This window comes from Coregonus clupeaformis, chromosome 21 (genome assembly GCF_020615455.1).
Source record: "Coregonus clupeaformis isolate EN_2021a chromosome 21, ASM2061545v1, whole genome shotgun sequence".
NCBI classification, from domain to species: Eukaryota; Metazoa; Chordata; class Actinopteri; order Salmoniformes; family Salmonidae; genus Coregonus; species Coregonus clupeaformis.
The window spans coordinates 48,250,462-48,263,861 of NC_059212.1; the positions used below are offsets into that span (position 1 = coordinate 48,250,462).

The 13,400-nt window shown below is 43.1% G+C and overlaps 1 protein-coding gene across 3 annotated transcripts; it reads right to left on the reverse strand.

The window, feature by feature from the left end:
- Positions 1-611: 611 nt before the first annotated feature.
- On the reverse strand, positions 612-12,568 carry LOC121535391 (WD repeat-containing protein 48). 3 transcript variants are annotated; one of them, XM_041842419.2, is made up of 18 exons: positions 12,474-12,568; positions 11,734-11,874; positions 11,130-11,205; positions 8,480-8,562; positions 7,884-8,013; positions 7,470-7,558; positions 7,121-7,222; positions 6,592-6,816; positions 6,334-6,408; positions 6,057-6,159; positions 4,470-4,675; positions 4,259-4,355; positions 4,056-4,151; positions 3,682-3,793; positions 2,791-2,878; positions 2,619-2,695; positions 2,139-2,337; positions 612-1,773 (listed from the first exon to the last, which is right to left on the reverse strand). In XM_041842419.2, exons 1-18 carry the CDS (start codon positions 12,519-12,521, stop codon positions 1,678-1,680), a joined length of 2,043 nt encoding a protein of 680 aa, XP_041698353.2. In that variant the 5' UTR covers positions 12,522-12,568; the 3' UTR covers positions 612-1,677. The 3 variants fall into 3 exon arrangements, with proteins under 3 accessions (XP_041698353.2, XP_041698352.1, XP_041698351.2); XM_041842418.2 differs by having other exon boundaries at positions 3,682-3,790; positions 11,130-11,208; XM_041842417.2 differs by having other exon boundaries at positions 11,130-11,208.
- Between the last annotated feature and the right edge of the window lie 832 nt (positions 12,569-13,400).

Below are 13,400 nucleotides of genomic sequence, written 5' to 3' on the forward strand. Positions count from 1 at the left end.
ATACAATAGCCCTCATGGAAGATGTGAATATATTCATATTGGATCATGATCATAAAACAAAAGTCTCAGTGCGATGTTTTTTTCTTCTTCATCACTGTGGGTGGAGATTTCACTTAAAAATGTGTAAGCTTCGTCCACCCGATGCAAAAAGCACGTGCCCAACGTTAAAATGTGTGATTTAAGAAATACCTTGTTTGTCTCCTGAATGCTTAGATGACGTAGACAACTACAAACATTCTTAGAATCATTTCATCATTCATTTAGCAGACGCTCTTATCCAGAGCGACTTACATGAGCAATTAGGGTTAAGTGCCTTGCTCAAGGGCACATCGACAGATTTTTCACCTAGTCAGCTCGGGGTTTAGAACCAGCAACCTTTCGGTTACTGGCACAACGGTCTTAACCACTAAGCTACCTGCCGCCCTATCAACTTGAAAATCTGTAGCCTGGTCCCAGATCATTGTCGACAATGACAGTACGAGTTGGCTAGACAGCACAAACAGAACTGGGACCAGGCTAGGAATTCTGTATTGTGATGTTGTCCTTTTGATATCGTGTGTGTGTGCTTTTCTCAGGATTCTGAAGAAGAAAAAAAAAAACATTGAATCAAAAACCTTTGATAAAGTTAATTTCTCCGACTTTTTAAAACTGTACAAAAAATAATAATAATAAAAACATAGCATCCTGAAAATAACGAGAACAACATTTTGGAGGTGAATTCATGTTATACATACAGCATGTTATTTACAAAACTAAAAACCCTGATAAAACAACAAACAAAACAAATATCTGTTTCAATCTCTGAAGTCAATCCTAATTCAGCTAACTGAGAATTAAGCCATGAACAACAATACAGTCAGGGACGAACGTTGATTGGCTTGAATAGGGCGTCAGGCTGTCCAGGTACACTGTAGGTGGAGTTAGGACCAGGAGTTTTTCCCTGGTCAGGTCACATGGTGAGGAGTAACTCCAGGTCCTAGTGATAGGCTACGTCTGCAAGTGCACACTTCGGAAGAAGGGCGGAGTATTGGGACTAAGCGATAGTGTACTGGCGAAGGAGCAAGGGCTGTTTCTGGAATGTACGAGAACAAACAGTACCCTATATATAGACCCCTCCCCCCGGACATACTACCATGGCTCCAGAACTATTCTTTCTTTGTTGTTTTTTTAACACTGACACCACAAAGCAAAAGGACAACAAAAATTGTTTTAAAAATAACCTACACAGTGCTAGATAAAACATTTGATTCATCGATCATTCCATTATAGCACAGTATGCAGAAAGAAAACTGCATTCATCATTCACCTCTTTCACTAGTCTCCCGGCTTCACCGGTCTGTCCGGTTGAGTTTCCTATGACACGAAATCACCCACATCCTCAAATGGCCAGAGAAACCTCTCCCCAAATGTTTATGGGTTGTATTCAATAATACACAACGTAGCAAAATATTCTACAACGGCAAATGAAAAAGAGCTATTCTTATTGGACAAATTCAGACAGTCCCTGGTTTCTTCCGTTTGGTGTCTAATGAATACGACCCTGATAAACATAGTGGGTGGGTGCTCCTCAGGGATATATGTCTGACCTCTCCTGGCCAGCCAGTCACTGGGGCTGAAGATGGAGGATGGCAGTGTTTGAAGAAACTGTCTCTTTATGCCTTAATGGAGGTGTCTGCCTCACGTAGATTTCTGCCTATAGTGAAGTGTCAAGTCCCCTCCGCTCTTCCAGATAAAATGCTTGACAGTTCGCAGGTCCATGTTTGGGTCCAGGACCTGTGGGAGAGCAGAGAAGACCAACCAGGACGTGGGTCAGGTGGATATGCATTTCAGTCATCACGGCCATTATTACACTGCAATATGACTTGTTATACAAAAACAAAATCAGCAGAGGCAAATCTGTAATATGACTTGTTATACAAAAACAAAATAACTACAAATCAACATCGAGGCAACCAACTACATTGCCCAAACCGCCATCAAAAGGTGAAGCTGTCAAGTAGTGGACTTTTTCAAATACTTAGGAAATCGCAACAGATAACACACTCCTTCAACAACGGAGGTCCATAAGCTTTACTAAATAGCAAAGACATTTCATCATTCCTCCCCAAACTACAGAAGAATTAGGAGCGAGTTCCCACCTGGTCCTGACACATGAGTTCGATCTTCTCCTCGGCCATGAGGGCCACGTCCTCATCCTTCTCAGTCTCTCCTGGCTTGTCATTGGCTGCAGAGGAGGAGGCAGTGGTCTGGGACTCAGTGTCCAGGTTAATGATCTTCTCATAGACGTGTTCCATCACCTTCCTCACCTGCAGCATGTCACTGGCAGACAGACGGTCCCTACAGAGACACACACACACAACGACAGTGGATTTGTGTCTGGGATGTAGGACCTTGATCTCTGACTGAAACATTGACAATACATTTATGTGCAGAGATCAAACCGTGTGTTCCAGGATGTATTTTTTTTTGTACAGGATCAACAGCAGAATAAAGGATTCATGTAAGAACTTCAAAGCCAAATGTTAATAAGGGACTTCGAAGTGTGGCAATGCGAAATTAGGAATGTAGTGATTTCTTATGAAGAAACATGAAACGGAGAAAATTAAATAGAAACTCACTTCTTCAGTGTCTTGGCGCCAGAGGACGAGTGGGGCTGGAGGTAGAATGGGATCTTGTTGAACTTGGGCATGTTTTTCTGGAGGGGAAATAAAGAAAGAGTGTAAAGTATGAATCAAGTCTGATGGGAAAAAAAAGTAAAAAACGCAAGTTGAGACTGAAAAAGGTACTTACGTCCACGGTGATGTCTATGACCCACTGTGGGACTGTCTCATTCAGTAACATAGACTCTGTCTCCCCACCCGAGTCCCTACACAACAGTCTGCAACAGGACACTATATTAGAATAGGCTAGCTGGAGATCTAGAAGAACAGTTCAGGAAGGGAAATAAACAATGCAAACAGGACCGTTTTTTTGTGTCAAACAGGTAGAGATTCATATTCATACATGAATGATAGCATGCATGATATGGCCTCGACGTCATTTCTATAATCCATCAATCAAATGTATTTATATAATAGTAGTGTTATGATATGGGGGGGGGGGGTTAGTGTTAGGTCATAAGCAAACACAATATCCAGGATACACTTCCACACGCCATTCCTACAGGGGGCAGCAGCAACCTTGTCCAGAAGCCGAGCCTGGTTGATAAGCACATCAGGTGCTGCCAATTGAGGTGATCGTCAGTCAGTGTCCCAGCTGGCAGAGATGTGAGGCTGCTGGTTGGTTTGGTGGCCGTGAGGCTGCTGGTTGGTTTGGTGGTCGTGAAGCCTTTCAATTTGAATCTTTAGTTTCGGCATGCCTGTCTGTAGTTTTCCTTTCTGTATATATTTGTTTCCGTCACCATAATAAATCAGCTTGGGCTCACCGACCCAAAGGAGTCAAGACAGAGCTGGCCCTGGACTTAAGGTAAGGTTGCAGTCTCCCTGGACACACGTGCATCCAACACTGTCCTCAAACGCTGATTTCTCACAAATACACACATTCATTCAGGTTGCAGACCTAGGACCCCTAGACATAATGAGTCCGGTAACAGACCATATAACTAGGCTAGGACCCCTACACTTAGCAAGTGCAACAATATTAGCAGGCTAGTTATGGGTTTCGTAAAATTGAGATATGTACCGGAACAGAGTCCTCCCTCCTGCCTCTCCGAAGATGACTGGAGTGTGTGGAGGCACCTGGAAGTACCCGTTCCCCTTCTGCACCCGCGTCTCCTGCTCCCCATTCACTGCTACTGGGGTTGGACAAGGTCAAAGGTCACTATTATCACAATGTAAATCTCTGCCAGCTTTTTTTTTTACTGGTCCTATTATCATTAGTGTTAGGTCATAAGCAAACACAATATCCAGGATACACTTCCACACTCCATTCCTACAGGGGGCACACTCCATTCTTACTGGTCCTATTATCATTTACCATGATGAAATAGTGAGTCTAAGGACATTTCTTCTGGGCCTAACCCGGATACATAGACGACAACAACAAGGCCTGTTTACCATGGTTGACCTCATCCTCCTCCTCATCCATTGGGTTGAGGTGTGTCCTGGGCCAGAACTCTAGCAGGGCCTGAAGTAGCAGTCCACCAAGGTTCACTACACACACACACACAAACATTGCAATATCATAACATAGCTAAAGAGAATAAAAAGCGATTTAATATGAAGAAGTTATATTAAAAATGAAAACCTAAAAATCGTACATTTTGGGTCCGATCCATCGGAGCTTGAGAACCCAGCATCCTTAGCAGACACCCAGGCAGCGAAGCAGTCGCTCTCATCCAGCGTGACGGTCAGCATCTATCCGGCAACACACAGAGGGAGGGAGAAACAACATCAACCAATGTCATCTAGCTTCACCTATTCAGCATTGAGTACGTGTGGTATTTCTAGGTTATAAACCTAAAAACCTACCCCTGTCTTGAGGTCAACAGAGAACCAGTTTGGGACATAGACATGCTTGAACCTCTTCTTGATCTCTTCGTCAAACTCTACTTTCCCCAGGTCCTCTCCCTTGCAGGCTTTCAGCACGTCCCAGAATCCAACGTTGTTGTTGGTGTCTTTGGTGACGATGTGCCTCTTGTCATTCAGAATGTGACACTGAATTATACTGGCCCCTCCTACAAAAGCAAATATGTACAGTAGTTCTGGTTTTATCACTCCTAAGACCATACCAGCAGCAAGAGTTATGAGCCTGTTCATGGTAGGGTTGGGCGGTATCCAGATTTTCATACAATTTCTGTACCATAGGGATATATTGTATTACCGAATGTAAAGGGGCGATATATATATATAGTACCAGTCAAAAGTTTGGACACACCTACTCATTCTAGGGTTTTTCTTTATTTTTACTATTTTCTACATTGTAGAATAATAGTGAAGACATCAAAACTATGAAATAACACATATGGAATCATGTAGTAACAAAAAAAAAGTGTTAAATAAATATTTTATATTTGAGATTCTTCAAAGTAGCCACCTTTTGCCTTGATGACAGCTTTGCACACTCTTGGCATTCTCTCAACCAGCTTCATGCATTTCAATTAACAGGTGTGCCTTGTTAAAAGTTAAATTTGTGGAATTTCTTTCCTCAATGTGTTTGAGCCAATCAGTTGTGTTGTGACAAGGCAGGCTATAATGTAACTGTCTCTCATGAAGACCGCCACAGGAAAGGAAGACCCAGAGTTAACTCTGCTGCAGAGGATAAGTTCAGTAGTTACCAGCCTCACTGTGTTCTTGGGGACATTCAATTCTGCAGAAATGTTTTGGTACCCTTCCCCAGATCTGTGCCTTGACACAATTCTGTCTTCGGAGCTGTATGGACAAATCCTTCGACCTCATGGCTTGGTTTTTTTGCTCTGACATGCACTGTCAACTGTGGGACCTTATATAGACAGGTGTGTGCCTTTCCAAATCATGTCCAATCAATTGAATTTACCACAGGTGGACTCGAATCAAGTTGTAGAAACATCTCAAGGATGATCATCGGAAACAGGATGCACCTGAGCTCAATTTCGAGTCTCATAGCAAAGGGTCTGAATACTTATTAAATAAGGTATTTCTGTTTTCGCTTTGTCATTATGGAGTCGTGTGTAGCTTGATAAGGGGAAAAAACTATTTAATCCATTTTAGAATAAAGGCTTTAACTTAACAAAATGTGGAAAAAGTCAAGGGGTCTGAATACTTTCCGAATGCACTGTGTGTGATATATATATATATATATAATCTCACACACTTATTTTGGGGGGTATTGAAAATCATACCATTGGTATTTCGAAAATAACCTGGTATACACTATAAATCGTATATCGCCCAAGCCTAGTTCATGGTTAGAAACTAGTGTCCCTTCTGCCTCTCCTCATAGCCACTGCATTCAGTTAGAGATAGTTTAAAACAATGAGGGGCTGTTTGAGTGAGGGCATCGAACAGCTTGCACTGAGATTAATGTGAAAACTGTTTCCAGTTAAGTAGATCACTCCACACCCACTAGTGTAGTCGTACCTTTGATGACCTGTTCAGGCGTTGTACACAGTGGGATCAGGGGAGTGGTGACGTCATTGTCATAATCCCCAGATGCCAGAAAGTTGTGGATTCCCTTTAGAGACTGCAACAGAAACATTAAATTGAGAAATCTTTGAAAAGACACGATTTTAAGTCATAAATGTGAATTTCAATTCACTTCCTGGAATCGAAAACTGAATTGACCCCAACCCCTGACCCTTAGAAAGCCTCAGAATGATCCGGAAGGCAGCGTAAGGCAGGCACACTTAGTGTTTACCCATTTGTTAACAGATGACTTTGTGGTGGAGACCCAGATAACAGGAGGAGGGTCAGCTGACCTGTCCAGTTCCATCTGAGGAGAGGGATAGCCCATGTCAGACCCAGGTTAATACACATACACAGAAACGTACATAAACATACGCAGGAGAAAACACACGCATACCCCCCCCCCCCACCGCGGGAATCGAAACCCACAACCCTGGCGTTGCAAGCGCCACGCTCTACCAACCGAGCTACACAAACAACATGCCCTTACCTTCAGTACAGGGGCCTTCTCCTCACAGATGAGTACTCTGATATCAGGGTTCCTCAGGTCAGTGCAGTAGATCTTCTTGTCTCTGCCTCCAGAGTAGATGTGTGTGAAGGCTTCGTTCACCTGCAGGGCCCACACGCCCTCGTCATGGACCCGATACGTAGCGATACACCTCTGCTGCCCCAGAGACCACAGCCTGATGGTCCCATCTGAGCTGCCTGACAGACACTGGAAGCACAGAGAGATGAGAGTTAGACTGACGGACATCCAAACAGGAAGGTTAGTGTAATAGAGCGTCAGATACAACATTTCCCCCCACTGGGTGAACCACAGAGGGAGTTAGCCCATTCAGACCAGGGTTGTGTTTAGCAGTGCACAACGTAGCAAAACTTTTCAGACGGAAAAGGAAAATACTCATTCTTTTAGGACCAAGTTCTGGCAGAACCGCTTACGTTTCACATAGTTTTTTATTTTATTTTTATAACCATTTTCTGAAAATGTATCATCCGTGCTGATTTGAGATATACCGTACCTGTGTGCCGTCCCTGTTCAGCAACAGAGACTTGACGTTGTCGGAATGGCCTTTCAGCTTCATCAGCTTAGCACACGTCCTAGGGTCCCATACTCTCAGGACCTGATGAAACGTCAACGGATTGAAGAGACAACAACCTTTAAAATCCCAGCAACAACTGTGTATTCAAGTCCAACGCATGTCTACAAATATGCAATAGACCTTGTGCTTGGTAAATAAAGGTGAACTTTCAAAAAGCAGCCGCAACTGCCTTAACAACTGTAGACATACAATTCAATTGTATTAATTCAAATAAAAACGTGAACTTTAACCTGGAAAAATAAAAGGTGACTAAATGTTGCCCTCTAACCTTTTCAGTGGAGCCAGACACGATGACTGTCCCCATCTGGTTCATAGCCAAGCTGTAGATGGAGTCCTTGTTCCCACTGAGGGACGATGCTGTCACACACACACAACGGTTAGATTCCAACGGTCAGCGCACAGGTTTGTGTTTGGAAACACTTTATGTTAAGGGGAACGTACTGCATCGTAAATAAAAGGCTTTGCGGTATGAAAACGAAAGCTTGATTTCCGCTTCTACATATACCGGTTTTCCAGACACAGATTTAGGCTAGTGCTGGACTAAAAACCAATGGAGAATCTTAATGCTATTTGGTCCTGGACTAGGCTTAATCTGTGTCTGCGAACCCATCCTGTGAAGATTTTTTTAACTCAATGGGACTCAACTTCTAAATATTGTATAAATCAAGAAAATAACATTTACTGGTGACAGTGTTGTTGGAGGCGGTCAGTGCTGTTAGTGTGTTGACATCCCACAGGAAGATCTGTCTGTCTAACCCTGCTGACGCCACCAGCTCCTTGTCTTTAGCATACGCCAACGCCTTCACATAGTCCTGCCACAGAGGAAATACAACATCAACATCACTTTTTGGCCTTCATACAGTCCTGCCACGGGGGAAATACAACATCAACATCACTTTTTGGCCTTCATACAGTCCTGCCACGGGGGAAATACAACATCAACATCACTTTTTGGCCTTCATACAGTCCTGCCACGGAGGAAATACAACATCAACATCACTTTTTGGCCTTCATACAGTCCTGCCACATACAACATCAACATCACTTTTTGGCCTTCATACAGTCCTGCCACGGAGGAAATACAACATCAACATCACTTTTTGGCCTTCATACAGTCCTGCCACGGGGGAAATACAACATCAACATCACTTTTTCTTCTTCTTTCAAATAGGAATGCTCTATTATACTGTTTAACACAGTATTTTGTAAATGGACATCATATTCCTGAACCAAAAGAACTGCAGCCATAGCCCAAATATGGATTGTAAGAAAATGCACCTTGTGAGTCCGTAACGTTGACATGCAGAATCCTTTGTGTGCATTCCACACTTTCACTGTCGTGTCTGATGAAGCAGATATCACTGGAAAGAAAGAATAAAAAAAAAAATGAATTATAGAAACAGAATGGATTACAACAAATACATTAGGCTACTGATAATGACAGAATGACTGTCGTAGTTTGATGTTGCTACTAGCTATGCAGTGTTCAATACTGTTACAGGCTTTGGTTTTTGGATGTACAGTGAGCTCCATAATTCATTGGACAGTGACCATTGTTTTGTTATTTTGGTTCTGTACTCTAGCACTTTGAGTTTGAAAGGATACAATGACAATGAGCGTGAAGTGCAGACTGTCAGCTTTAATTTGAGGGTATTTTCATACATATCGGATGAACCGTTTAGAAATGACAGCACCTTTTGTACATGGTCCCCCCATTTTAAGGTACTACAAGTATTTGTTAAATTGGCTTCACAGATGTGTGTCGTTAGGCAGGTGTATTCATTTGTGTCATTAGTGAATGCAGGAGAGCTGTTGATGAATAGTAATGATTCTAGACTTTGCTATTGCCTTTGGAGGTTGTTATTGGGGTGTGACAACACGAGGAAGACAGCAGTGTCGATGCAAATGAAGTTGGCCATCATAAGGCTCAGAAATGAAAATCAATCATTCAGGAACATTGCAAAAACCCTGGCCATGCCCAAGTCAACAGTTTTGTTCATCATTAACAAGAAAAAAACAACCGGTGAACTCAATTATGTCAAAAGACACGGTAGACAGAGGAAGACCACTGTAGTGGATGACCGGAGAATACTCTCTATGGTGAAGAAAAAAACCCTGATAACAGCCCAACAGATCAAAAACACTCTCCTGGATGCAGGTGTAGATGTGTCAAAGTCTACCATACGCAGAAGACTACACCAGCAGGACTACAGAGGGTACACTACAAGATGCAAACCACTGATAAGCCTGAAGAACAGAAAGGCAAGATTACAGTTTGCTAAAAAGCACCTAAAAGACCCCCAAGAGTTCTGGAAAAAGTATTGTGGACAGATGAGACAAAGATTAACATGTACCAGAGTGATGGAAAGACAAAAGTGTGGAGAAAAAAAGAAATGCCCATGATCCAAAGCATACCACCTCATCCATGAAACATGGTGGAGGGGGTGTTATGGCTTGGGCCTGTATGGCTGCCAGTGGAACAGGCTCACTTGTCTTCATCGATGATGTGACTGCAGACAGAAGTAGAACAATGAATTCTGAAGTCTACAGAAATATTTTATCTGCTCAGATAAAACCAAATGCCTCCAAACTCATTGGACGGCACTTAATCATGCAACAAGACAATGACCCTAAACATACTGCTAGAGCAACAAATGGGTTTTTGATGGCCAAAAAGTGGAAAATCCTTGACTGGCCGAGTCAATCACCAGATCTGAATCCAATTGAACATGCATTTTACATGCTGAAGAGGAGACTTAAGGCAATAAGTCCCCCGAAACAAGCAGGAACTGAAGATGGCTGCAGTACAGGCCTGGCAGAGCATCACCAGGGAAGATACCCAGCGTCTGGTGATGGCGATGCATCGCAGACTTCAAGCAGTCATTGCATGCAAAGGATATGCGACCAAATATTAACAATGATTACTTTATTCTACATTATGTTAAACTGTCCAATGTTTTTTGATGCCCGAAAATGGGGGGGACTATGTACAAAAGCTTCTATAATTCGTAAACGGTTCATCCGATATGTATGAAAATACCCTCAAATTAAAGCTGACAGTCTGCACTTCACCCTCATTGTCATTGTATCCTTTCAAACTCAAAGTGCTAGAGTACAGAACCAAAATAACAAAAGAATGGTCACTGTCCAGTGAATTATGGAGCTCACTGTATATATTTCGTGGTTGGACATTAGCACGTGGGGCGCACCGATTGGTGCCACCTCGTTAGTCAGTATGTGTTACACCTGTGCTGGCTTGTCCATCTCGTTAGTCAGAAGGTGTTTCACCTGTGCTGGCACAGGTGATATTTAAGAGTGGCTGGCCCAGTGCTCTTGAGAGATGTTGCGGGTTAGCACCTTCAGTCTCTATTTGATTTAAATAAAAAAAACAATCCTTGATCTTCCCTGGTTTCATTTTGCTCCACCTTCTGGTTTTCTTCTTGTCTTTAACTTTGGTTTTTATTTTCTTTGCCTCTTGGGCAAATTTAGTGGGCGCTCATGGTGGGTGTCTTTTAGGTCCCAGTTGTTGTTGCTAGACAACTTTCAGTGGACACCATTAATGTATTTTAGAAACCTGACCAAGTCAGTGGCCTTGTGGTTAGTGTCCGCCCTGAAATTGGAAGGTTGTGAGTTCAATCCCTGGCCGAGTCATCCCAAAGACTGTAAAAATGGGACCCGATGTGTCTCTGTTTGGCACTCAGCTTTAAGGAGATAGATCGGGGGGGGTAAGGCCCTGCGATAGACTAGCGTCCTGTCCAGGGGGTGTACTTGTACATTAAGCAGCCTCACGCTTCCGGCTCGCTCTTGCAAAGCTACTTACTCACTCTTAGAACCCCACCAGTTTTGGTTGTTGTTAGTGTCTGTTAGTTCCCCGTTCTGTCTGAGCGACAATTTTTGGTTTCTTGCTGGGGAACTTAACAATACTCACATGTCTTTCCATTGCAACAGAGGACGATGTCATTGACCCAGTCTGTATGGTGCTCCATGGAAGCGATGTAAGGGTCCTGCTATGGTAAAATAACATTCACTTAACATTTACATTTTACGTCATTTAGCAGACGCTCTTATCCAGAGCGACTTACAGTTAGTGCACACATTATTCTTTTTATTTTCATACTGGCCCCCCGTGGGAATCGAACCCACAACCCTGGCGTTGCAAACGCCATGCTCTACCAACTGAGCTACCTCCCTGCAGGCCATTCCCTCCCCTACCCTGGACGACGCTGGGCCAATTGTGCGCCGCCTCATTGGTCTCCCGGTTGCGGCCGGCTACAGCAGAGCCTGGATTCGAACCAGGATCTCTAGTGGCACAGCTAGCACTGCGATGCAGTGCCTTAGACCACTGCGCCACTCGGGATGACCGTGACTTAACATGGTGACAGGGCCGGTTTCCCAAACACAGATTAAGCCTAGTCGTGGACTAAAAACACATTCAATGGAGATTATCCAGGAAACCAGCTCACAAAAGGGTTTCCATATGATGGGGATATGCTAGGATTTTATCAAGGGGTGACTGGGCCACAATACAGTACCTTGTGCTGGTTGACGCTCCATATCCTGATGATAGAGTCTCTCCCAGCGGTGAAGAGCCGGTTCAGTGCAGGGTCCAGCTGAAGAGCGTTCACCCCATTGCGATTGTACTTCTCCACCTCGTCTCTTATCACATAAGACACCTGTAAATAAAGTTGGAGTGGGATGGTCAATAATAGCCTGAACACACCCCTGTTATAGCATTGGCGCATGCGCGACTAACGCTGTGTCAATGGCTGAGTTGGTCTCATAGCATTACAAGTCATTGCCCGCTTTGGCCAAAAGTTGGCTGAAGCTCTACGACATTAACTTATCTAGCTAGTTCATCGAGGATCACAGTCCGCATCATTAGTTAGCTAGCTTGTAAACTACAGGCTAACGTTTCAAGATCCTAGCTAACGTTAGCTAGCTGACACAGCTAACATGTTTGAATCGCAATTCAATGACAATGTACACATACCCTAAGAAATGCACCAATTATTAAACTTAATTTTATGTCGGACATCTCAAGTTCGATACTTTGTTCGAGCTAATCATGCTTCAAATCGTGTGTGTTTAGCATACTAGCTAACTAGCATGTACGTTAGCTAGCTTGAGGTGAGTCAACAGTAACGAGAGACGCATTCTTGGATTGCAATTTGCCTCCTTGTCTTTCTAAGATTAGTGCTGTACATTGTCAGACTATATGGAATAGTGTGCATTTTCATGAATACACAGTTGTAATACAGAAATATAAATGTACCTGTACTTTCCTTCGCCCAGCGCCATTCTGTCTGTGGTGGGCCGCCATCTTACATGTTGACAGTCAACCCTCCTACGTCACATCCGAGAAGAAACTACATGCACAGATAGAACAATGAGACGATGATATTTCACCGGATGTATAAATGTGAAGCATCCGCTTGGAGTTTCCACTCACTAGCAAATATGGTAGTGATAGGAAGCCCAGTTGCCGGCGGTGGGAGAAGATGGAACGAGATGGATTTTGGCCGATATTCTGCACATTTTCTCATCGATGAAATATTTGATCTCAATACAGTTTTATGTTCTTAAAACTAGAATATGTTATGAACAGAGTGGACTAAGTTTTGTAGACTTTGCCGACGTTTTTAAAAATCGCGTTGTTTATAAGGAGTGCAAAGTATAATTTAGGTAGTGCGCTTGACAAATATTTGGTAGAACGCACCAATAGGATCTCGCTAGCTTGTGCTTGGCTCTGCCCACTATGGCTCATTTGTTATTTTTGGAAACGACAGGCTGTGATCTATCTTTGGTTAGTTATAAAAATCTTTGCTACATGTTCTTCTTCGATGAGGTTTAACGGCAGTTGGCATCCACTAAATGTTGCATTAGCCACTTACTACACTGGAGTATAACTCCCTTATACTTTGCTTGAAATAAATAATAATAAATCAACAAACACCCTACCATCTAACCCTACACTCACTAAACTCCCACCAACCCACCAACCCACCACCCTACTCCACTATTTATATCTATTTAGTCCTACCTCAGGCCTGAAAGGATGGGATTAACACACCCTGTAACTCTTCTGACACAAAGTCTTACACACCCAAATACCTCTCTGCATCTGCCATCACCACCTCAATTTTCTGTGACTTACGTTCCATCCCTGCAGTACAGTTGATAACCATTGCTATAAATACTA